Source organism: Carlito syrichta, unplaced genomic scaffold, assembly GCF_000164805.1.
Source record: "Carlito syrichta isolate Samal-C Ts95f unplaced genomic scaffold, Tarsius_syrichta-2.0.1 Scaffold153530, whole genome shotgun sequence".
Classification (NCBI taxonomy): domain Eukaryota; kingdom Metazoa; phylum Chordata; class Mammalia; order Primates; family Tarsiidae; genus Carlito; species Carlito syrichta.
Window position 1 is genome coordinate 136,092 of NW_007097626.1, and position 26,755 is coordinate 162,846.

Genomic DNA, 26,755 nt, shown 5'->3' on the forward strand with positions numbered 1-26,755 from the left:
TGAACAAGTAGTAGGTTTGTCATTTCAATTTTCTCATAGGCATGTAAGTAAAATTCTCTCGGCTTAATCAGATTTGGCTATCATTTCTCTCCTGATTTCTCAGAAAGTCTTACCTTACAAGTAAACAACCTAGGTTTTGGTTTGATAAAGTGGAACTTCAGCATGTGTGACCTCATTTGGGACCTGCTGTCTTTTCTTTAACACTACCAACAGGGCCAGTTCAACTTGTTAATGGAGAAAGCAAATGGATGTATAGAACATTCTGCGGGCATTGGGATAACCTATTCAATATCTCAATACCTTAAATTATATCATCAAAACCTTAGCATAGAGCTTAATTCAACAATTTCAATTCAACACATACATATTAAACATCTACCATGTGCCAAACACTGGCCTAAGTGCTGTCTTTAAGAAATTCTCATTAGGCAGTATATCAGAAAGCTATTGCTGTGTAACAAACCAATCCAAAATATAGTGGAGTAGAACAACAAACATTCATTTGGCTGATGGTTCTGAGGGTTAGTAGTTTAGGTTATGCTCGCTAAACAGTTTTTCTGGACTCAGCTGGGAAGACAGAATCAACTGACATTTAGCTGGTCTAGGATGGCATGGAGAGTCAGGGAAGGCCTCTTGGAGAAAAAAACAACTGAGCTGGATTTAGAAGAAGAAATGGGATATTTCCGGGTGGACAAGGGAGACAACAACTTTCTGGATGAAAGGGAAAAGCCAGGGTAAGGGTCTGGAAGGGTGATATACTCACTAAAGTATAGGACAGTCTCTATGAATGGATTTGTAGGTGATTTCCTAAGAGCAACCTTTGAGAGGTGAAGGCTGAATGGTCATACATGGGCAATGTAGGAAGCAAATATAGAAGGGGACCCAGAGGGAGGAACAGGGCTCAGGGCAGGAGGCTGGGAGGGAAGCTGATGGCCAACAGTGTCCAGGCTACCACCTCCCACCAGGCAATAGTACTTGGCAAATCTCTGGGCACAGAAGATGAGAACTTCTATTCTCCCAGGGAATATGCTGTTTGTTCAGGTCCAGTAAATAGCTATTTGCTCTGCTGGCTGAGGTTTTGTTTGCTAGGAAAAGGACAGCAGTGGCAAAAACTCATTTTTCTTAGAACTTCTGTTCAAGTGAGTGCTGTTCCACAGACATACACTTCTAATCTGGCTATCTTCCACCACTTTTACTCCTGGATATTTTCAACACACACTTACATGTCCCATAAACAAGCTGACATGCATGATCTTATTAATTTCTAATATGTGCCTCCATGCAAAGTCTTAGTCTTTCAATTAGGCTCACAATTTCTCTTGACATCAATTTTATCTCAGATTTAGTCTGAAAAAATTAGGCATATCTCTTTCATCTCAATACAAACAATGGTTTATATTCTCTTTTACATGACTTTAAAATTCTGCACACAAAAAGACTTGCTGGGTTTTTGTCAAAGCAATGAGCAATGATTGTTTTGAAAGAATACACTTTTTGAAAATTCCTACAGAGCATTGTAAGGCTACAAATGAAGTTCAAAGGAATTTGGTCAGACTTAATGGACTAGCCTCTTGGTTCAAATGAAGGACTGGGAGGGAAGAATAAAACAAATCCATTTTCCTTTTTAATTGAAATGAAAAGAGAGCTAAACAGAAATAGGAAGAGAGTTGAAATATAATAGAGGGGAGTGGCCACTGCCAAACACAAGTTAGAGATACATTTTTAATACAACACACAAGGCTAATTTCAGTCATCCATGTATTTCACATCAGCTCAGGTTAAATAAAGCCTTAGCCTTTACTGCTGATTCTTATGCAGGGCCCATTGCATGACAGAAGTGGGGACAGTAATTTTCACTGGTCTTCTTTTCATTCTTTGAATCAATTCCTGCTGATTTTGACAGTACTTTTTTTAAAACATCAATTCCACGCTGTCAATGAAAATGTTTTCAAAATAGTAATTAAAATATCTAAAGTTATGAAAAAGCAAAAACAAAGCCCACAACCAAGCAAACAGCAATCACAATACTGCTGTAATTAACCAGCACAAAAGGCCTCAGCATTCCTAGAAGACTGCTGTTCACAAGTGGGACACCTGTGTGACAGAGCTGCGACTTTCAGGGTGTCTAAGACACCAAATACAGAATCAAACAGGAGTCCTCTGGAAAATGTATCCTCGTACTCACTCTGTATGTATTCAAACACAAACCATTTCCCAAAAAAAAGCCCTAAGTGGGATGGAAGGGACTAGGCAAGCATATTGCGCCATAATTAACACCTGTTCGCCACTGACATCACGCTTCAGTGTAAAGATAGGTCACGTACTTTTAATTTCTCACACACGCGTCAGTGGTAAACAGTCCCTGCGTTCGTGTTAATGACACCATCTGGCGCCTCCCATAACTGTGTAGCATTCGGCTTCCAAACAAGATGTAATGGCAGCAACACATGAAACCCACTGACATTTACAGTAAAGAAATGTATTATCAGTCATCGGTTGGGTTTAAATGTGTTTGCATGACTGCTGGGGCTATAAAATCATCACCTTTGCCAGGCAAGCAAAGGTGCAATAAATAATGGATTTTAAGCCATGCATGTACTACCAGATCATTAAACATTTATCACACAGGCACAATAGCATCTTAAGCAGCAGTTACCACTTGAAAAATTAATGCCACTTTTATAGGTTAAATGAAAGCCATTTAGCCTAAGCTTTAATGATTTTTAATGTGGTGTTTATATCTTGAACAGAATGTAAGGTTTTTTTAATTTTTATTTTTAATTGAATATATGTATGTAAATGGCTCTTTTATACTAAACGTCTCTTGAGGAACAATCATTCTAGGCTCTTTCATGAAAGAAATACTAAAATATATAACTGAACTGTTTCTTGAAGAAGAAATTATTGTTAAAAACTTTTCAAAACTAGAAATGGCAAAAGCTAGGTTCTTTAGGAATCAAATGGTATTCTTTTTAAAATACTTAACGGATTAGTCAAATTATGATTGCAATTACATAATTTTAATTTTGGATTAAGGAAACAGATATAAAGTAAAAACCAACCACATCCCTGGAGTAACCTCACTCCATCTGTCCCCAGTACTTATTCCTTTAAAATACTCTCTCCAGTGTGTGACAGTCATTTTCTATTTGTTTGTTCAAGGAGCACCCATTGCTTTAAGAAAAAAACCCCACAGAAATAACAATTCAGAATACAGGGAAATTAGGAGGTGGTGACCAGCTTTATCGAAAAACACTGATTCAAAGAAACAAAGAGAAACATACATGGGAACTAGTTACTTATTTGCTTGCTGGACAGGGAACTAGGAAGGCAGAGAAGCCAGTGACTGCATTCTACAAGGTTCCTTGTGCAGGAGGAGAACCAGAAGCCTGGTTGGAGCCAATGGCGTCCAGGGGTTTTGTCACAAGATGCCATGATGGCCGTCTCTAAAGCAACACAGTCTTAACACGTGTAATTTTCACCTAGCAAGAGCAGATGGAGTGAGCTGTGGAGGAAGTGAGTGGCACTGTTGGGAACAAAAATTAAGTTCCAGTCAGAAGTGAAGACGTGCCTGGATGAGAGCTATCTCTGTCCATCTGTGAGTGGGGGGATGCTCTGGTGGGAGTAGTTGCCCCAAAGGCTGCGTAGCCTCGGAGTGTGTGGCCCATGTGGGGCAGGTCTCCCTCTCTCCACTCGCCCTCCCAGGTGCCCTACACAGGAAGCAAGCTTGGTGCTTGGAGGCGGGAGCGCTGTGGGAGGGTAGGCCGTAGAAGGAGAGGAGGGAGGGACACGAGCCCTGCTCCGAATTTTGAATCCATGGAAGGGAGTGTTCGGATTTTGTGTCTTCATCTTTCATGGTCACTACTGTCTAGATGGGGCTGGGTGTGCCACCTCTTCTTTGGTGTCTTGGTCAAGATCGTGTATCTCCAGTGACAGCTTCCTCCGGTGTTGAGCAGAACCTTGACTGATTGTGTTCATCCTTCGGGGAACCCAGTCTAGGGATCAACAGAGGGCCTGAGGCAGGGGTCACTGGAATCTATGTCACTGTGATCCTCCTTGGATACACATGTGCTGCTGGTCCCAAGTCTCAGAGGGAGAACTGTGGAGCTGCCTGGGTGAGACAGGAGTGGACAGCCACGTTCCCCCATGTTGTTGTGGGGTAAGAAAGTCACCTACCTTCCATCTATGTGCCCACCAGTCTCCATTACCCAATGGAGCTCCCCAAGGACTAACTTCAGTGAATAACTCGGAAGTTAACACAACCCTCAGGAACTGCAGTACTATTATGACATAACAGATATTGCTTGAGCCTCGATTCTAAAATGAAAGCTGCAAGTACGGGAATTTTTCTAAAGCAGTTTCTCTATCCAATATCCTATGAAAGGTCCCCATACTGTCCTGTCCTTCCATCTGTCACTCATTAATTTACGTATTTCCTAGAGTTCTAGCTGCTATATTACATCTTCCAGAAGTGACTATCAGGGTTTTCCCAGAGGTAGAGAATCAATGACTAACTCCAAGAAGGCCTTGCTAGTTTCTTTCAAAATTGGGTCACTCCCATAATACTTTATGAATCGTTCTGCCTCCGTGTGTGTGTGTGTGTATGTGTGTGTGTGTGAGAGAGAGAGAGAGAGAGAGAGAGAGAGAGAGACAGAGAGAGAGAGAGAGAGAGAGAGAGAGAGAGGTTGCACGCCATGGCAAAAACAGCTCTCCTGGAGGGTGTGAAAAAAACAGTTAACAATGAAGGGAGAAACAAAAAGCCATTCAACAGATGCATGTCATTTTTCCTCTTCAGTGTGGATCAGTTTTTCTTGTTAATTATATCACCTATTCTTTCCTTGTATTGATAATTACATAATTACATGAAACAGATGGGTGACAGAATGCACCCAGATGGTGAAAACGTAAACAGGTTTACAAATTGCTTATTCTTGAGCATATTAAAAAGAATTATTTAATAATACATAGATTTCTATACTCTACACATCTGTCAAGTAGAGTCTTCAAAATGGCAGTTACTTTGTCATTTTCTTCTTAAACAGATACAGTGTCCTCTCTGGGAATTCCTGGGAGGCCAACTGCCATGTAGGTAAAATATTCCACCTTTTCTAAACATTTAAATACCTGAAATTCTATATTCAGATGCTGAGGTCACTGGTTTGTTTTCTCCCCTCTTAAAAAGAATTAGAAATCATCGTTTCAAGGAGAGTTACAGTCACACATATCTCTAATTCTACTTTGAGCAAACTATACAAGCTTCCAAAGAATGGTAAGGTTTGTTTTAAGAACATATTTTAAATGTTTTAATGCATCTGACAGGCTTCTTGCATGGAATACATTTTAAATAATTATGAAATTATTTTTCCAAGGCGGGAAGACTGCTTGAGTCCAGGAATTCAAGAACAGCCTGGGCAACATAATAAGACATTGTCTCTACAAAAAATCAGAAAAATTAGCTGAGCATGGTGGTACATGCCTGTAATTCCAGCCACTGGGGAGGCAGAGGCAGAAGATCACCTGAGCCTAGGAGGTCAAGGCTGTGGTGAACTGAATCATGCCACTGCACTTCAGCTTGGGCAAAAGAGTAAGACCCCGACTCACAAAAAAGAAAGATGCACCAGTGCTATGTGGGCTGGGTGTGTGTGTAAGCCTGCCCACGGGAGGGGAAGGCTCACAGGGGTGAAGAGTGGGCTTCCAGTGCCATGGTTTCTGGGGTTCTGAAGGAAGAAGTGGCAGCAGGCCTTGGCTTCAATGACCTTATAAGAAGGGTCTTTCCACCCCTGCTGCCCCGCCCCACCCCACCTTCCTCTGGAGGGTACTTGCTGCCCCCCTGACATGTGCATCCTGGTCTGCCTGACTCTTGTCTGCTGTCCCCTCTAGAAGGCAAGGCCTGTGAGGCAGGGATATGTCTACCTCTTTGTGGTTGTGCCCCCAGAGCACTGGACAGAGCCCACCACGTGGTCAGCACACACAAATGCTGACTGAACAAATGATGTGAATTAATTCTCCACCTCCCAACTTCCTTGCCTTCAGTGCAGAACAGCCTCTGGACCATTGGCTTGGGCAGAAGAGCCTGTCGGGCAGGAGTAGGGGGTGACCAACCCGGGGGCCTCCCCCATGGCAGATGGGGAAGAGGAGGGCAGAGGCTCCCTCTCACTTGAAGGGCAGGTACAAACCAGGCCCAGGACCAGACAAAACAAAAGACAGCCAGAACAATGCTGGGGGTGCGGGGAGCAGGCTCAGGGAGCAGTAAACCCCTTGGCTTCTGGTGGAACAACCTGGCTCATAGGGAGGCAGAGGCGGGTCACAGAGGCCTGGAATCAGGCCATTGTCACCCATGCACTGCACTCTGGGAAGTGATGACAGACAGATGTGCTTGGAAAGTGGGATATGAGTGCTTCTCTAGGAGCATATGTGAATGGGGATTGTGTGTGTTTTGTATGTGTGTGTGTAGGTATATATATGGTGTGTGTAAGAGAATGGGGGGAATGGAGGGGGGAGAGGGGAGAGAGGGGTGGGGGAGAGGAGGAGAGGGGAGGAAAGAAAGGGGAGAAGGAGGGAGAAAGGGAGGAAAAGAGGGAGAGAGGGAGAGGGGGAAGGGAGAGGGAGGGAGGGAGGCAAGGAGGAAGAGAGGGGAAGAGAGAGACAGAGAGAGACAGAGACAGAGATTCATTAGGTGCAAGTGATTATGAAGGACCTGAAGCTTCTTTGGAATTGGGGCTGGGGTTTGTATCCCCCATCTGCCCTGTAAGGGTGGACAGGAAGGTGAGCTGTTAGAAGTCACATGGCCTGAGGGGACCACCAGCCCAGGCCCTACCAACACACCCAGTGTGTGGGGATCGATGTCATCTGGTAGCAAATGAAAGTACTTGTCTATGGTATACAATCCTATGGGACACTGTCACACCAACTTTGGAACTTCCTCGACTGTGATTTGTGACAGACGATACTTGATTCCACTTAAGAATTGGCTTCAAGCCAGGCTTGGTGACTCAGCCTGTAATCCCGCACTTTGGGAGGCTGAGGTAAGTGAATTGCCTGAGCCTGCGGGTTCGAGACCCACCTGGGCAACTTGGCGAGACCTCGTCTCTACAATAAATCAAAACAATTAGCTGGGCATGGTAGCGCGCATCTGTAGTTTCAGCTACTTGGAAGGCTGAGGCTGAAGGATCGCTGGAGCCCAGCAAGTCAAGGCTGCAGTGGCCGGGAGTGGCCACTGCACTCCAGTCTGGGCAACAGAGAGACTCCAACTCAAAAAAAAGAAAAAAAGAATCGACTTCAACTGCTAGTTCCTTGTTCTATGGAAGCCTCACCCTATGGGCGGTGGGTGAGGGTGTGTGGGTGGCTGTAGGGAGGGGAGCTTCGCCATGGTGACCAGAGAGTGCCTGGAAGCACGGCTCTGTCTGGTAAACACCTCAGTGACCATAAAGCCTGCAGTGCCAGTGACTACCATGGTGATCATTTGAACACACTGGACTATAGGAAAAAGCAAAACCAAACAAGCCAACCCCGGGACATGGCTGGACGGCCTGAGAAGCAGAGGCGCAGTGCAGTGTGTCCTTCAGGTTTGCGACCACGGTGTCCACGCCCAGCAGCTCACCTGCCTGCATGGTGACTGAGACATGCTTTGTATCTCAACTAGGAGCAATAAAAATCTCAACGGCCCCATTCTGTTCTCATACCTCATTTAATTTTTCTCTGTTTTTAGTCATTCTTTTTGTTTCCTTCTTGCTGATTAAGATAGTGACTATGGTGATAACGACATCAGTAATCTTCACTCGGCAATATTCAGGGTAAAAAAAGATTTTGATACTGATGGGGATTCAATCCTGGAGAGCACGAGGGCAGGTGGAGAACTGGAGACTGAGGACATCAAGTTGCTTCTCCAATGAGGTGGCGCACAGGTGAAGGGCACACAGTGCTCCCAAACACCGTGCTCCCTCATGCCATGCTCCCAAACACTGTGCTCCCAAACACCATGCCCCCTCACACTGTGCTTCCTCACACCATGCTCCCTCGTGCTGTGCTCCCAAACACCAAGCTCCCTCATGCTGTGCTCCCACTGTGCTCCCTCATGCCGTGCTCCACTGTACTCCCTCATGCCACGCTCCCAAACACCGTACTCCCTCTCATCGTGCTCTCTCGTGCCACGCTCCCTCATACTATGCCCACTCACACCATGCTCCCTCACACTATGCCTTCACGTTGTGCTCCCTGGGCAAGCCGGCAAGGGGCAGCCCTCCACAGGAAGACCAGCCTCCAGACAGTCAGGCTGTGTCCACTAAATCCTTTGCCATGAACTCAAATGCCACTTTCCCTCTAGATTCGGGGAGGGTGTAAATCCTGACAACTAAAGCCAACCTGCGTTGTGAAAATCACTAAGTTGTGGGAGGTTTTTCATCTGCACGAGTTCAGTTTAAAGTAAAACCTTTCTAGGTGTTGGGTTGCTTTTCCTGCTCTTTTACATCTTTCTAGAAAGTGCATTCCATCCTTTAAACTAGAATTTAGTAACAGGATATAACACGTACAAATTTTAACTAAAAGGTAGACTTATGACACTTTATAATATACACATCTATGGCACACAGTCACTTCCTAATGAATGGAATCGTGTTTCTGTAACTCTCGATGGGCCAAGGGAGTCGGCCAGTCCCACACAGGGCCTCCTTAGTCTGTGGTTCATGTGTGTCGGTGCTGTCCTTGTGGTGGAGCACTATTTTGTATTAACAGATGTATGTCATTCCTGCCAAGTCCTGTTGACTCCCCTGACCCCCTGATGCCTCAGGCAGCAGCCAAGGGACACCAGGCCTTTGGACAGACACACCCTGGAGAACAAATATACCAGGCAGATAACAGGCTTTTTCATTTTCAGGCAGATAACAGGTTGCAAGAAGAGTTTTGAGCCTTAAAAGCCTGAGTATTATATCGAAAGTCAGAGCTGATGCCTCAAACAACATTTCAGAAGACCATGTGGGCCAGCAGAGCCCTCTGTCTGAAGATGGGAAGATGGAGGAACGGCAGAGGGAAAGAAAGATAAATCAACGCAGCACAGACCACTCCCTCCCTCTGCTTAGGGCCAGAAAAGTGGAAGAAAGGGTTGGAATCCCCACAAAGGCCCTGGAAGACTCCCTTGCACCTCATCCTGAGGAGTCCCATGGAGATGGTAGAGGGAGCTTTAGGCAGGTCAGAGTGGGATGCCAGACCACCCCAAACAGGCCTCAAGGCTGTGAAAAGGGAGGGTCCTACTGGAAGCACTGAGCTGGCTGGGGCTGGGATGCCAGGACAAGGGACCACAGTGCCTGGGGACAAAGCTGAGTTCTGAAACTCAGGATGCTGTGAGGACAGGCACTACCCACATAGCAGACCACCCCCCACCAGCCTCCTCCCTGCCCTCCTCGGTTCCATGACCCTCTGTATCCATGAGCTCCTGAGACCTTAGATGTCTTCCCTACCCCATCCCCCCAAAAAATAAAAGAGAGAAAATCCCCAAACGAACTCAATGTAAACATTAAACAGGTACATTTACCTGGAATTGATGGAGATGAGTTTTACTCCCCTCAGGTGAAAAGAAGACTTAAGAGACTTAGTGGAGTTGAAGGAGAACAGGAAAATAAGACTTGCCATTCGCAGTCCTGATCACCTACCTGTCTTAAAAGTCTGTGTCTGAATAGAAAAGGGGCTCACCAAATGTCTCTGCACTCTGCATGTTTCTTGGATAAAGCAACACATTGCAAGAGAAACCATCTTTTAAAAGTCAGGAATCACCAGTTTTCATTTCAAAATTCTAAAACCCCATGCTCTTGGATTAAAGAGATAGTAGCTTTACCTTTGACCTAGCAATATCATTTATAGGAATTTATTCAAAGGAAATCATCACAAATGTACTGAAAAATAATAAGGATGGATGTGGTAGCATTGTTTATAATGATATAACTTTTGATAACTTAAATGACCAGCCTGGCACGATGGCTCATGCCTGTCATCCCAGCACTTTGGGAGGTGGAGACAAAAGGATTGCCTGAGCCCACGGGTTTGAGACCAGCCTAGGCAACTTGGCGAGACCTCGTCTCTACAATAAATCCAAAAATTAGCTAGGCATGTTGGCACACACCTGTGGTTCCAGCTACATGCAAGGTTGAGGCAGAAGAATGGCTTGAGCCCAGCAGGTCGAGGTTGCAGTGACTGTGAATATGCCGCTGCACTCCAGCCTGGGCAACAGAGTGAGGCTCCAACTCAAAAAACAAACAAACAAACAACAAAATAAAACTTAAATGACCAACATGAAGGAATCGGCTACAAACAGCCATGGTGAACCATGGGATCTATTGTCAGACTTCATTCCAGAGCCCCAACTCAACAGCTGTGTGGACCTGGTGAAGTGAAAGTGAAGTAGGACATTGAGGCATGAAGATAGTAGATGCCACATTCCAAAGGAGCCTCTCATAAAAATGGCAAAGTCAGCAGGCAAGCTCAAGTGGAGGTTGAATGCCTTTTAAACCCCTAAGGGTCAGGTGAACACACTGAGGCAGGTAGCCCTTCCCCCAAGCCTAATAAGAAGGCCTTTCCAGGATAAACAGGAGCCCTCTTAGTACAGTATGATAAAAGCCTTCCCAGAATAATGAGCAAGTCCTTCTAGCACCATAAGATAAGAACTTTCTTGGAAGATTTATGTTAGGAAAGAATGTAGCCCCCAATCTTAGTGTGCATATGTAACTCCACTGCAAACTTGAGCTGTGAAACATCCAATTAAAATGTATGTTACTAATATGTAAGCTTTATGGGGGGACAAAGAAGCTAAAAATGTATAAAAGGCAATGCTCCCCTGTGCTCAGGCTCAGCCTTTGGATGTGAATCCGCTGAGCAGGTGCCAGCACAAATAAAACTGCTTCCTGACCTCGATGTCCCGACTCTCTATAAAATCCTACCACAACATAAGAGAGGGTTTTCTAGAAATTTTTTTTCAGGGAGAACTATTCCTGTGCTCTGAGTCCCTTGAACCCCCTCCCTAAGAGGAGAGATGGGAGGTGCCTTGTCTTTGACCTCAAGTCACAGAAGGGGTGTGACTTTCTAACTAGAGGGCCCTCCAAGAGCCTCACATGAGTCTCTTCCAGACGGTGGACACAGTGGACCATGTGTAGCCCCTGCCTGAGTAACCTCAGGGGCACAATGGGCGCCCCAGTTGCTGTTGAGGGAGCCGAAGGGCAGGCCAGGTGGCCTGCACAAGGGCCGGTGGCCTGCAAGACAGTGTCTGCTGACCATGGAAGCACAAGCTTTTCCTGTAGGTCCTTCCAACAGACCACCTTGAGGCACGAGTAAGACTCAGGTGTCAGCACTGGAGAACTGCATCACCTGCATTATGGGAATGCTGGGAAGAGGTCTCCAGGGACAGGCATCCCTGAAGAAACTAGACACATGCTATGGAAGAGGGGTCGAGCCAGCAGAGTAGGGTTGTCTTATGATAGTCATAGCCGAGCTCAGACTTGCCTGCTGCCTCAACCGTTCCTCTCTGCCCTAACCTCAATCTCAGAAGGACCAGACACTAACAGGCTTTAAAAAAAAAAAGCACTAAATATGAATAAGTGATATAAATGCTAGTTAAGTGGAAGGGGCATGTGAGACTGGAAAAGAGGCGAGACCTCATCCTTCCCTCACCAGCTGTGGGCTCCTGCTTCAGAGGGACATTCAGCAGCAGGGCTGGAAAGAGGTTCTAAGTCTGGGTGGAAACTGAATTTCAATTATTACATCAGATGAAATTGGACATTTTATGGAATTAAGATTACATATTGTGACTTGAAGTGACCTGCATGGCCTTAATTACCTAGAATTGACCAGAGAAGCCCCAGGACTTGCCCACTTTCCATTTGGCTGCAGAAGAAAGCCCATTCACACTGAACATACAGGGTGACGGGAGACAGAAGCCAGTGACTTCATGATGATTCCAAGTCCTGCTGACTCAGTGTTCACTTGCACTATCAAACCTCTCCTAGCCTCAGTTTCCCCCACTACAAAATGAAGATGACACTCAGACTTCTGTGAGAATGAGGGGTGGTACCTACCCATGAAAGGAGGTGACATGGAGCCTGGGACACAGAGGACTCACTGGGTCCACTCCATTGCTGCATTGAGGGATTACCAGTTGAAGGAAAACTGGAGGCCATTAAAGCCACACTTGAGGACACTTAGCAACGTGCAAAGACAGTCCTGCCACAGCAAGTAAAGAGGGATGTCACAAGGCACTGTGTACATACAATCTGATGTTTAACTGCATATAAAATTATCTGGAAGTGAAAATACCCAAATATTAACTAAAGTAATCTATAGATAGGAGGCATGCAGGTTTTATTGATTTTTCTCCTTCTATTGTTTTCCTATCATTTCTACCATAAATACATACTGCTATTGTTATGACACATTTATTTTTAATCAAGAGGAAAGATATAAACACACCCCCCCCTCCCGTCAGCATCTGCGGCTCTAATCGTCCCCTTTGTCATTTTATATCCCCAGCTACTTTAAAATACACAAAGCAGAGCCTCATGTTGGGCAGCCATTCCTCCCTCCCTGAAGGCAGATTCTGAAGCAGCCACTTAGCCGTGAAGGCCAGTTCCTGCCCAAGAACTCGGGCCCACCAGGAGCCGTGCTGGGCCACGGCCTTCCAGAGCTCATGTAGGCAGCTGCTGCATCCGGAGGCCCTTCTGGACCTCTGTGGCACTCATTACCCTGGCTCTGTGGGGAGAAGAATGCATTTGTTTTCGTCCTACTGGGCTGTGGCAGAACCCGATCAGCATCCGAGAAAGCCTCAGGATTTTTTTCTTTTCTGTTGGGAGCAGTGGTGGCTCTTTTAAAGAGCAATAGCATTACTAAAGGTGGACCGAACAAAGGACATGCTGGCGGCGTAAAAATACAGGAAGAACTCCAACCCACTCCTGTGTTCGGATGGGCGTTTCCTTCAGTGCCCAAGCTCCCCTAAATGTCTGTGTGGGGTCACAAGAGGCTGCTGAGCCAGAAAGGGTGAAGCAGGGAAGGAAAGGAGAGATTTTATTATAGGAAAACCTCTGCATTCAAAAGAACCGGAGCTTTTATTAGCAACATAGCCTAAACTGTGTATATAAAGCTCTCTCCAAGCGCTAGAAAGTCCAGTTCCTGAAACTAATGAACAGTTAGGTCTGCTGCCCAGCAAAGGCCTCAAGTTGACCAGCCCTTTATCACTCCCTGGTCAGAATGCTGGATCTGACTCAACAACTAACAAATGTAAAATGCTGCAGACACTTTGGAAAATAATTTGACAGCACCTCAAAATATTAAACACAGAGTTACCATATGGCCCAGCAATTCCGCTCCTAGGTATAGACACCCAAGAGAAAAACTATATCCACCTAAAAATCTGTGTGCAAATTTTCACAACAACAAAATTATTCACAGTGGAAACAACTCAAATCTATAAACTGCCGAAGGGACAAATAAGATGTATTATGATCTGTACAATAGGATATACAACGATAAAAAGGAACAATGGACAGACACATGCTACTACATGAAAGCACCATGAAAACATGCTAGGGGGCCAGTCACTAAACACTACACATTGTCTGATTCTGTTTGTATGAAACATCTAGAATAGGTAAATTCATAGAGATAGAAAGGAGACAGGTAGTTGCCTGGGGCTGGGGGAGAAGGCCAGGGAAGAAGGAGTGATTGCCAGTGGGTACAGTTTTCTTTTTTGGGTGAAAAAAGTGTTCTAAAATTAGATCGTGGTGATGGTTGCACAACTCCATGAATATACTATAAACCTTTGCATTGTACAATTTAAATGGGTGAATTGTGTGGTGTATACATATGATTTATATCACAGTGAAGCTGTCAAGGGGGGCAGACTGTCCTACAATATCTACTCTGGAGAATAAGGAGATGATGTAGGGTCACCTTGTGACAATACTGAGATGTTAAGACATTACTTATCCCAGTGTCTTTCTTGTCACCCACTAAAGCTTCATCTTGCCACCTATCATAGCCCAATTTCTAACGATTTCCAGGGCTTGTCAATCATGCTACTAATCCACATCCTGTCCACTCATCCCACCCACAAATAAACCTTCAGTCACTCATCTGATGGGCATTTACTTGAGTACTTTCTAAGAACACTATGAAGTCACATAAACCTGGAATTGAGTCTTGAGAGATTTATAATGTAACCTCCATATAGGATTATAATTTTGTTCCTCCTTTCCCAGCAGCTGCCACCATAATTCCAAAAGGTTGATAACAACTGATCCAACAGAAAGAGAGAGAGAGAGAGAGAGAGAGAGAGAGAAAGCTGCAGATAGCCTGGATAAGCTGGTGTCCCAAAACTGACCCTGTCACACCAACCCAGACCCTTATGTCTGCTCCTTCCTATCCCAGGCCAGACAGGGTAAGGTTGGCACCGGATCAGACCCAAGAGTAGATGACTCAGCCAAGAGGAAAATGCAAACTGCACTGGGAAAGAGCCAATTATCTGTGGCTCACCTCTTGGGTAAGCTTCTGGTGCCAAAGATCTGGGAGGTTCAACACGGTCAATGTCAAGTCATTTTCCTTTTCTGTGGTATGGTTTTCCTAGAATGAATCACAACAGCTATCAGTACTGTAGCTTTTTGGGTATGAAAGCATATATACTGTAGCCTTTTGAGTTTGAAAGTATATATACCTTTAAGTGGTTAAAGCTAGGAGTTTGAGCAACCTTCCAGCCTGGCTTGGAAGCTCTGTCAATATATTTGCCTTTGGATGGGTCATCTACCTGCCCTTCCTGCAAGTAAGGAGGTGTTTTCTTCAAGTACACTGAGGATGGTAGCAGCAGTGATGACTGACAATTACTGCTGCGAGATTTAAATGAGATAATGCACGGAAGCCTTCAGCAAGAGCTCAGCATGTGTTAGTGATCACAGTAGCAGCAGTCGTTTGTATTACTTTGTAGCCTTCTAAGAGGGAGAAATTAGGATAGTAACGAGAATAAATCACTGGTGTATGTTATTCTGATGTATACTTGTATACTACATATTATATTAAACTAGATCATGCTCAGAGAACTGAAAGAAATGACCATAAAACTTATATTGTCTAAAGAAAAAAAAGCCCATAAAGAAATGTATGTAAATTATTCTAAGAACCATAGAGAATAAGGTTCACTAACAGAAAACAATGCATTTTCCATAGACAGTGAAAACACGTAGGAACGGGCAGAGAAGAGACTTGAAAAAGCAAACGACTCATGGTAAGGACTTAAAGTGGGTTAATTTCACTTCATGAAAATATTCCTCCCCTAGTCATGTTAATGATGATCAGTGTCTATATGATGCTAAGAAATATGGGTTTGCATTTTTAGACACCTGTACCAAGGAGATGCCAAAGAGCTGATTTTAAAAATACTCCACATACCCTAACCACAAATATAACCAAGGGAAGTCTACCAGTGGTGAAAGTCACCAAGTTTAAGGAAGAGTCTGGGAAACAATCAGGCTGGGGAAAATCTAGCAGGTGATGGGAGAATAATGCAATTTCCTAGGGCAGCAGATGCACAAGTGAAACAGTATCCAGTAACAGTCCATCAGATGGTAATTATAGCTGGATTGGGGGAGAGCAGCCGAGATGAAAAGGGGCAATTCAAAGGGTAACTGAATGCCAGCCAGTGACATCTTCCTGAGAGATCACATACCAGAAAAAAGTGGGGCCATCACTTAGCTCTGAGGGGGAGGGGTCAAATAAGCCATCATTTTTCTTTGTAGAAGGACAAAGGGGAGATGTGGAGAAATCAAATCCACAGAACCCAAATGGAGGCCTCCAGAGAAGTCATTAGTCAAGATTTAATCAGGCCATCATTCATAAGCAACCAGAAAAAAATAACAGGCATTGATCACTCAGAAAGTACGACTCCTCAGGAAAGAGGAAGGGTTGATTCAGTCCCAGAAAATTCTGAGAGCAAGTGCGTGCGAAAGAGGTGAGTTCATACTACAATTCTATGAACATTATACACCAAGATGAAGACCTGAGATTGAAGTGGGCGATAGGGAGTGTCTATTGACTTTGCAGCAAGGATAGGGGCTGGTTAAGTTCAAAGCGGACTTTCTGGAGTTTAATGTGTCAAATAATAGTTATGTAAACTCCCACTCTTGGAAAGAAATCAGTGCCCCAGATACCAAGGCATTCCCTCCCCAGGAGTTCTGCAGACACAGGCCTAATCTCCATGTGGCTCTTTCTCCTGGGTTTTCGCCACCCTCTTCCATCCCAGGCTAATTCTGAAACTAGACTGGAAGCTCCTTGCAGGCAGATGTGGTGACACAGTCATCTGAATCCCTGTAAGAGGCAGGAAGGAAAGAAACCAGGCTTGCATATATACCCACCCCCAAAGTAAGTGTAGGGCAACTTGTTCCATAGTCTTAAATTAACACTCAATTAATTCAGTCAAAAGTTGAGTGTTTCCCTGACTACAGCCCTTATGCAGGTGGGCCACAATGATTCATTAAAAAAAAAAAATTTTTTTCCATGAGAGTAACTCTCAGAATATAAATGCACAGGCTAAGATCGCCCAGTTAAGCTAAGAAAAGAATCTCCCAGGTCTATCATGCAGATTATGGTTTTGGTCAGGAAAAAGCCATCTCTCTCATCCATGAATTTCCACTGGTTGACCATGGAGATATTATGATGATCCCTGGGGCCCACTTCTGAAATCTGTGATGAAAATCATTTATGTTTTCCAGATCCTTTCTGCAGCCGGGTAGGCTGTCAATTAATAGAAACGATAGGGAAGGTGCGGTGGCAGAGACACCTAGCATCCAAACCAGGCAGAAACCACAAGGGCCTTGGGTGGGGAGGGAGGGCATACTTCCCTACCATGCAGTGATGAATTTCAATCACCGCTGCCTTGTGCCAGATTCAAATTGGCAACCCACCGAGATGAAACACTTTCTATCCCATTACTCATGCCTGGGGTGATCTGTTCCCTTGAAGATTGGCTTCCTAGGTGAAAGCTAGGGACTGGACAATCACTCCAAGATGCTCTAAAAAGGATAAAAGGTATAGCAGGTAAGCAGCCAGCAAGAGAAATGATATGGATGTGGTGAGGTGTTCAGGGTCCCATATGAGGCTGGAAGTAGGGTAGGAGGGGCAGGAAAATGTGAACCTTAGAGGAAGAAAGAAATTCAGGACATAATGACAATCGCTCGACCTTGCACAGCTCAGCTGCCTCAAGTTACTGCTCTCCTAAGAAAACAGTGCATTGAGGATGCCGCAGAAATGTCTTCTAAGAAATCCTACTCAGCTCAACTTGCCTCAGACACTCTGAAACATTACAACCATCTAACATGCTAAAAAGAGGAAGATAATTTTTTAAGTAATATAATTTAGCATTTTAACTTTTAAACATCCAGACCCATTTCATGTGGAATGCAGCCTCGATAAAGAATCCTCTGATCAAGATTTTAAGATTTCTAAAATTGTTACTAAATCTTGTTTTCTAAATCTAAATGTTCACAAAAAAACCTTCTCAGGCTTCAGCACAACGAGTAGTCGCAGAAGTGCTTCTTAAACAGTCAGAATTCACGGTTAAACAGACACGGCGGCACAAGCAGTAGGTAACGCGCATCAGCCTCATTGTGTTCCCTCCTGTCCGCTAAGTGGCTGTCTTCCTGAGCCCCGGGTTTGAACAATCCATCTCTGTTCTGTGTTGCTGGGCACCACATACAGAGATGACCACGGTCAAGATTATTTATGTAAGCAATGATTTCAAATCATACCAGCCTGAGAAGTAATGCCTGAATCATTTTAAGTGAAACAGAATGTTTTCTCTAGCTTCCCTCCACCTGGAACTCCAGCTCGCCTCAAGGTCACCTTCCTGAACATTCCCAGGGTGGGGGTCAGAGTGCCCTCATGTCCTGACAAGCAACGCTCTCGCCATCTGTGAACAGCTCTGGCTCCCTCCAGCCCCGGTCCCACTGTCCATGCCACCAGAGAATTGGCTGAAGACACAGGAACCACAGGCTGCCATGAAGCCCGAGGGCTTCTCCTGGCCTGGTCTAGCCACACTCGAGGGTGCCTCAGCAATGGCTACAAAAGTACAGCATCTCTCACGCTGACCCTGATCTGCTACAGAAGCTGCAAGGTAGCACGTCTGGGGTGCCTGTGTGTTGTGTCCCCTGCTCTCCTACCAGGATCAGCCTGGTTCTCTGGAAGCCATGTGTTTCAGTGGTGGGTACAGCATGTAGCTGCCCTCTCTAACCTTAAGGCACAATCTTTGCACCACACGTGTGGGTGTGGGCTCTTGTTCTCAAGGGGTTCATTCCCAGGGTGTTCACATGCAAACAGGTGACCTTGACAGCCATCCCCAAGGCCCTCCCGCAGAACCCAGCCACATCTCCTCTCTTGAGTATGTGGGCCCTGCTACTTAAGTGCACACCTGTGACCTACAGATGAAGTGACAGGTATCTGGGATTTGCTTCAGAATGACATAGGAGAACAGTGAAGAGGTACACTAAAGATCACAAAACTGGCCAAGAGCTGACAATCACCCACAGGGCGCTGAGAACATAGCATCTCAGTGCCACCGGCATGTGGTCTGGGACAAGTGCCCGTACACTGTTACAGGTCTGTGAAGATGTAAGTTCTGAGGCTGAGGAGCATTTAGAAGCATCTACAGCAATTTGACAGGGTAATTCTATATCTGTTAAAGCTACTAATAAAATAACTGGACTTGAATTTTGTCTGTCTGCTTTTTCATCTCATTTTTCCAGGAATTCACTTTTTGAAAACTGTCAGTCTATGGCAAATTGTACATTAATAAAAATAAAATAGAAAGACCCCGGCAGCTTGTGCAACCCTGCTCTGTATTGTACTCCCCACCTCTCTGTATGCTGGATGTTCTCCAAAACAAAGAGGCAGGGAGAAAAGAATTGCTATCTGCTTTCAGTCTCTACACACATCTAAATTTACAACCTATCCGAAAATAAATACAAATTTATTTTTTATTTTACAAGTATAAAGATCAATACATGTGGGACTTGGAGGAGCTGCCCCAAGACAAGTCTGGTAGAGGTGCCCTCCCTCCCTCAGTGCCCCCACAGTGAGGTGGGTGCAGGGAGAGGGCCACCACTTCCTGCAGGCTGAGCTAGTCACCAGGTGTTCATCTGAGCACCACAGCCAGCAACTCCTTGGCTAAATGTTTGGAGAGTTTAAACTTACACTTTATTCTCTCTCACAAAGGACAAATGTTAGCCACTGAGGGATTTTTTTTTAAACCTGGACACGAAAACAAACACCACAAGTCCACGTGCCAGTCCATGTGACAACGTCATGTTTTCCAGTTAAGTTGCTGAAAATGGCTGTGTGTCGTATAAAGGTACATTTCCATTTACAATGAAATCTAGGTCCTATTTCAGTCCCTTTTCCTGTGCTGGTAAGAAAAGTGTCTGGGGAGGTTTACTTTAAGGTCAGGAACTCCTGAACACTCCCCCCCCCCCGCACCCCCAGCCAGTGTGCTCCTGCCATCTCCCCATTCCCCTAGGGAGGCGTTAAGCCAGCCTAGGACCCCACTCAGACAAGGCAAGGAGCCCTCCCTTTCCTCCCTCAGCTTTGTCTTAACGATGAACGACCACTTAATGCCGTGAAAGAAAAGCATCATTGCAAGGGGACATCTGCTTTTGAAGAAGGGGAAAGAAAACAAAAATGTGCTGGGAGGGTGACACCAGTCCATTTGTCCTGGGGCGCAGCTGTCCCCTGGGGTGCCCCGCGGGACACTGTGGCTGCTGTTTTCCGCTTTCGTGAACCAACTACTTGAGGGAAGGGGCCGCGGGAGCCCAGGCAGGGTGCCCCTGTAAGGGTATGAGCACCAGCTTCCCTGTAATTAAGAAGCAGCCTGCTCCCGCGAAGACAGCGCTGCCACCCCATCTGCCAAGCCCGCGGGAGCTGGCACCGCGCCGCCCTGCCTGCCGCCCTGCTACCCACCAGATCCTTGGAGACCGCCTTTGATGGAGCGTTTATGCCAAGCTTTTCCAGAGGATAGACAATCTGTCGTCGTGGCCGCACGGGAACCAAGTAATGAAGGGCAGATGTCAGGGAGTGGGCGTAAGAGCTCTGGAACTGAAAGACAGCAATCTATATTTTAGGGGAGAGAATGTCAGAGCAGCGCAGCACAGATGTCTGCGTGTGGCTTTGCAAATACAAAACTCTTAACTCGGCCAAGTCAGAGAGGAAAAAAAATCAGCAAATAAACAAACATACTCTTCGAGCAGAGGAATGAATTGTAGATAATGCCTGACACTAATGAAGATAATTACGAGAGTAATTACATTACTATCTCTGTGGGAATGACAGATAAACAAGTGGTTTGGTTTATGGGATTTTTCAGTACAAGTATTTTCCCCAGGAGGATATTCCTCTCCATAGTGATCATGAATCAGCTTGATTTGACCCCATTAAGCTGTGCTCTCTGCGTCCTGTTAACCTTTGTGTGTTTGGCACGAGCTGCTTTAAGAAGACACAGATAAAAATGTCATCCAAGGGGCAACTTAGCACGGATGTGAAATCCTCCTGTTTGTAAAAGTCACCAACAGTGATCCCACTGGACCTTTGTTAATCAAATAACTGTTTTAGAACAAAGGGATAAACCTGAAAAGTGGAAGTGGGGGCAGGGGAAGTAAATTGTATTATTCGGACTTTTATTAATACTAAATTATGAGCTGGATTTACACTTAATGAAATGAACTATGATATATCATATTGTAGGATAATGCTTTAAATATTAATTTTATCCAGTTTTTAAAACTTAGTGGAAAAAACTGAACATGGTGATCTTTATTTCTCTCACATGTACGAAATCTTAGGGATTTTGGCAAAACAAACTCAGGCACTATAGTTGTTTAAACCTCAAGAGTTAGATTGTAAAACCAAAACTTTTAATGATATATTTGTTGAATTTAGCTGGCAAGTAAAGAAAGTAAAACTGAACTGTAGATGCATTTTAATAAATAGATGGTTTACATATGATTTATTTACTGTTCCAAAGATAGCCCCAGCTATTTCTAAGAATTTCTAAAAGGGTTTTCTAAAATTCTTCACTAATGAACTTCACACCCTGACTTTACAAACTAAAAAATTGAACCCATAAATTCCTAGCTGGTGCTCCATTTTTATGCTTGAAAGAGCTCTTAACATACATCCCGGCCAGAGAGATGAGGAGAAATCCATCCTCATAACACGAGCCAAAAAGCTCAACCTCACTATAGTCAACTGGGGATTCAGAGCAGAATTTGGGAATTTCTACTCCAATTATTTGGAGCTGCTTCCTATGCTTGCTTTAAACGCATATGTGTAAATCAACTGGCAGTGCAGACCAAGAGGAAACCTATTTCCAAAAGTGATTTTATCCCGTATACAATAGTGCACAACATATTCCTAATTCAATGCTATGGAGGTAAACATATAAATATTCAGTGAAATGTGCAAGAGATTATTTTTATTATGGATGCAAATAAATTGCTCCAACCCAGAACACCCAAGCAACATCATGAACAAAAATAAGAGTTTAATATCATATCCTGAAGGTCACAACATTGGCCTTTGACCAAGTACAAAGGAAAAGGCAGTTGTCCAGGACAAGATTCTGCAGTGACACTGTTCCTTTCCCATCTCATGAAACTCCAAGCCAGGACGTTTCATTGCTAGCATGCTGCATTTTGATAGAAAAAAATTAATAGCAACTAAAGCAGAATTTGCAGCCCTCTGAAAACCTTCCCATGGTTTTCCTGCTTTTATCCCTCATTCCCTCCGTACATCTCCAAAAGGCTTTTGTTACATAAAATACACTGACCAAATTCTTGTCGTGTGTATACTGATACACTTTAAATAGTTTAATAAACATCTTAATGAATAAGGTCATTTAAAAATCAACATAGTTTCTTTGTGCTAATGAAGAAGAAATGGACAATGCCAAAGACTCTAGGCAGAACACGAGGCAGTTTGAGTCACAAGTAGAATCTGATGGGACAGCTTCTACCCACTCTAGTGGTCAAACTTCTTCACCCCTGAGCTTACACCGAATTGAGGGCCAATGCTGTCAGTGACAGAGACACCCATTTGCAGGAAACAGTCCCTCAGGAGTCCAGCCTGAATAGGACATTCCCTGTGGAACAACCAGACACTGTATGTGAGCATGTGAGAGTGAATGTGTGGTAGGTGTGTGGGGTGGGTTTGAGTGTGTGTGAATGTGAGTGTGTGTGTGGTGGGTGTGAGAACGCATATGTGACTCTTCTAGGCACTGGGGATACAGCTTTGGACAAGACAGAACATCTTGCATTCACGGTAAGATGTGTAATTTTAGCTGGTGAAATGTGCTAGGAGGAAAACCCAAGCAGGATGGGGACATGGAGGTAAGCAGGGGACTTGCTATGTGTGTGTGCACATGGGTACAATGAGTACCCACTAGGTCTTCTCTCCTGCAGCAGGACTGCTCTCTGCAAGTGTAACAAGTATTCTGTGGGCTTACATTGGTGTCTGCTTCATCAAGGTTACATCAGGATCACCTGTCTGCACCTTTTCTCCCTCACTCTTGTGGGCGTGGTTCTAGCACTTACTTGGAAGGCCATGACAGCACATCAATTTCATAGAACAGAACTAACTTACTTGACAGATTCATTGCTGTGGTCCTTTGCTGGGAGAACATGTATTATTTGTCACAGCACTAATGCACCATAGGAAATCATTCCGTTTCTATGTCTCTTAAAGCATTTCTGCATGGTTTTTGGTCTCTGTTTTGTCAATACAGAAGAGTCAACCAAATTCAAAGCCTTCTGGACTTTCACTGCAGTGTAAGAAAATTCAAAGCCTTCTGGACTTTCATTGCAGTGTAATGCAAAGCCTTCTGGACTTTTACTGCAGTGTAAAATATGGCCACCAAAAATTCAGACCCATGATATCATCAGAGCCCAGCAAGAGAGGACTGAGTGGGAGATAGTACACAGCACCGACGATAACTGCGCACGCTCTCTGCAGGAAAGGTGAATGATACCCTTCTCTTACCTCGCCCTCCCTGGCCTTTGGGTACACAGGGTAGTAGAGGCAGGACTTGTAGCCTAGACGGAGGATTTCCTTCAGAAAGAACTTGGTGTAGTGCCGGAAGGTAGGGTTGAGGGCAAAGTGCTGCAGGTGCCCGTGTTCCTCGCGCTGGTGGTGGCTGAAGTAGATGAAGTCCTCAATGTTGTAATGGGCTCGGATGTACTCTATGTCCTGAGGAGAGGTAGGAAGGTGTGTGAACAAGCCGCGTGTCGTCTTGAGAAACACCTCATACAGTTACTTGAGGTTAAACAATAGGAAACATGTTTTTTATCTCCTATTATTTATCACATCTTCATTGTACATTTTTTTAAATGAGAAATTATGTTTCCTGAAAACATAAAACTCCTCGCTCTGATGGCCTGGCTTTGGGGGATGGCCATGTGGCTTTGCCATTGGCTCCCTACATACCATGGCTGAAAATGACTCTGAGGGCCCCACATCTCTGCCAGTGGCCAGGTGGCAGGACAGCCGCCTCTCATCACTGCAGGATAAGATGAGCAGGAGCCACTCAGTACCAAAGTCCGGGTCTGTGGGAAGGGCAGGAGTCAGGCAGGCGGGTCAACTGGCGTTCCCTGGATTCCTGGCTATTCGCCTGCTAGTGGGTGATGCTTTGGCTGCACATGTGGCTGGCTGGCCTACAGTCAGCCTGTCTGTGGCCAGGCCTCCTCTGTGAGCATGCCCTAAACCTTCTAGACCCCATGCATGACACTTTCACACAGTGTGAGGTCACTCAAAAGATGGATGAGTGTTTACTTGTGAAAGGAACTATTGGGTACACTGCCCCTATTTCTGTGGGCCTGGCTATGGCCCCCTTTGTCCCCACACTGCACTGGGAACCAGGGACTTGTCCAGAATGACTGGGTACTGAGTCACCACCCAGCAGCGCACACTGTCAGGGATTAAGGGGCACAATCCAAGAGGAGTGAGACTTTCTCTGATGACAGGAGCAGTAAATACACCTCAAATGTGGGGAAAGTCAAGTCATATGCAGGTTGGAAAACACCGACTTATATTTCTTCTCGTTTTCCAAAGTAGGATTGTTTGAAGAGCATACTTTTGAGACAAGAAGTTGGAGAATGCAAGGAACTTGATGCATTCTGCGATCAGAAAGGTTGTTATTAGCAAACTCATGAAAACTGTCAGTGGCCAAGCTACTCAAGGTCCTTTTTCTTTCCAGTTTCTGTCACAAAGCACAGAAGAAACAGAGTCGAGATGACCAGGCCAGTGGTGGAACCCCTGGCAACCTGGTAACCAGGGCAGTTCTGGCAAACTTTCAATCAACACTAACCCTGTAATTGTCTATAACTATAAGACTTTTCTTTAATTACTGAGGAGGCATCCCTCATTATAAAATAAAATGAGTGATACATGTTGGACTAAGAATCCTTGAAAAACAAAAAACAAAGAGTCAACAGAGGTTATTAGCTCAAAATAGCAGATAGGCCATATGCATCTAATTTTCCTCCCATTCCAAATCCCTTAAAATACCAAACAAAATTATTTTTGGACTAATGAGAGTATGTTGAAGGACAAAAGTGGATGGCAGTTTACCTTGGAGGCAGTTTTTCCTTGGAAGAAAACTCTACCATTGGGTTAAACCTTCTCACCTTGGATCACTTAGGGGTTTCTGCCTATCTGCTGGTACTCCACTCACACACACAAGAGGAAGCCCAAACTAATCAGACAGAGGGGGCAGGTAGCCCTGCAGTGGAGGAACACACAGTCACAACTGTCAGGGACACCCATGCCAGCCACCCACACTGATGATATACATATATATGTGTTACAAGACATTGAGAAATCAATTAAAAAGATCCAATATCCATCTGAAAAGAAATTTTAAAAGAGAATGGCGACAACAGAGGAGAAGAAATAATTAATGAAATCATAGAAGAAAAATTGCCAAAAGAGGCATAACAGGCACAAGATACTTAGCAAAATGTCAGAATTTCAGGAACAAAAAAAATTTAATTCTCAAGAAAGAGAATGAACAAACACATTTATCTACAAAGGCTAAAGAACCAGGTTGCTATCAGATTATATTTGATAACATTTTCTTATGTAACCTATTTTCTTTTAATAACATTGGATACTGCAAGACAATGAGACCGCAAACATCAACATTCTGATGAGAAATAATTTGAATGAGAATTCTATACCAAGTCAAATGAGTATGCAGTATGAGGGTGCAATGGAAACTTCTTGTGTATGTATGGACTCGGGGACCTTATTATCCACCACCCTTTCTAAAAAAATAACCCCAAAGTATATTGAATCAAAAAGATAAATAAATCTAAGACAGAGGATAGTGTACAATACATTAAAGGAATAAAGCCATATGTACACCTTAACAAAGTGAAAAACACATTTGATAAAATCCATCACTCATTCATAATAAAAACTTTAGTAAGCTAGAAATAAAAGAAAACTTCCTTAGCTTGATAAAGTCTATCTCCCAGGAACCAACAGCAAATTATGCTAAATGAAGGAAAATATAGAATCATTCACTTATAGTCAAGAGCACCACAAAAGTAGCCATTATTAACACTACTATACCATGTTCTTCTAGCCATACAATAGAACTGGAAAAAGGTAAAAGGATACATATTAAAAAGGAAGGTATGGCAGGTTCTACTCTCCAAAAAGTCCAAAGATGGCCACCAGGACAGGATCTCCCATCGCACATCCCACATGCTCTTCTGCAAAGTAACCCTGCCACACGCCATCGAAGGTGGCATCCACCCCTCTATCCCTTGAGTCTGAGCCCACGCTCTCAGTGCTCTGACGGATACGATGTGGAAGAAGTGACGCTGGGCCAGGAAAGAGAATCAACAGAAAGACTTTCATGGCTGCTAAGAGACATCAGAAGGGTGCTTGGGTACAAGATCAAAATACAAAAATCAGCAGTTTTCCCATATACAAAATAAACATTTAGAAAATACAAGGAAAAGTGTGTATTCACAATACCAAGGTAAATCATAAAACATGTAGAAACATTATAAACGAACGGAACTGTATTAGGTCAGGGTCTCCATGGGAAACAGACGGAATGTTCAAATTAGGATAAAGGGAGGTGGACTTAACAAAGGGAATAGGTACTAGGATGAGACAGGTGGAAGGGAATTAGTAGGGACTATGTGGCAGCACCTGCAAGCTAGTACCACCCTAGGACAGCTGCACAGGAGGGAGACTGTTACAGGAGTCCGAAAGGGGAGCATTGCGGGTAGAAGCCATCTTGAAAAGGCCAGGGAATTCCATGGAGAGTTTGGCCCGCTAGAGGCACTTGGCCTCACCATCCTCTGCTCTCTCTCATCAGGGCTCCCATGGTCCAGACCCAGTGGAAGTCAAAGGGCAAAGGCACCCAGATACTGCCCATCCCGTCAGGCTCCTGGGACAGAACAGGGTAGAGGTGGGTGGAGAGAGGACCCATAGGGCAAACAAAAGCCTGGATGGCAAAACATGCAAGAAAAAATCCACAAAACCTTCTGAAGAAGTCAAAGAGTCCAACAACAGCAACACAGAAGACCAGGATTCCAGAAGGACTGTCTAGATATGTTAATAACGTAAATTCTGCCTAAACTGTTCTGCAGAATCCACATAGTTGCAAATAAATTCATAGTAAGTATTACAAGATTTATCTGGAAGAGCAAATATCTAAGGGAAAAAAAAATAGAAAAAG

At 44.5% G+C, this 26,755-nt stretch overlaps 1 protein-coding gene across 1 annotated transcript in view; it reads right to left on the bottom strand.

Moving 5' to 3' along the window:
• CFAP61 (cilia and flagella associated protein 61) overlaps window positions 1-26,755 on the bottom strand; it is a 179,436-nt gene that overhangs the window by 130,559 nt on the left and 22,122 nt on the right. Inside the window, exons 3-4 of the mRNA XM_021708871.1 lie at window positions 23,041-23,247; window positions 19,969-20,103 (exon numbers count right to left, since the gene is read on the bottom strand). Of these exons, the coding sequence (XP_021564546.1) occupies window positions 19,969-20,103; window positions 23,041-23,247 (342 nt within the window). The remainder of the gene's footprint in view (window positions 1-19,968; window positions 20,104-23,040; window positions 23,248-26,755) is intronic.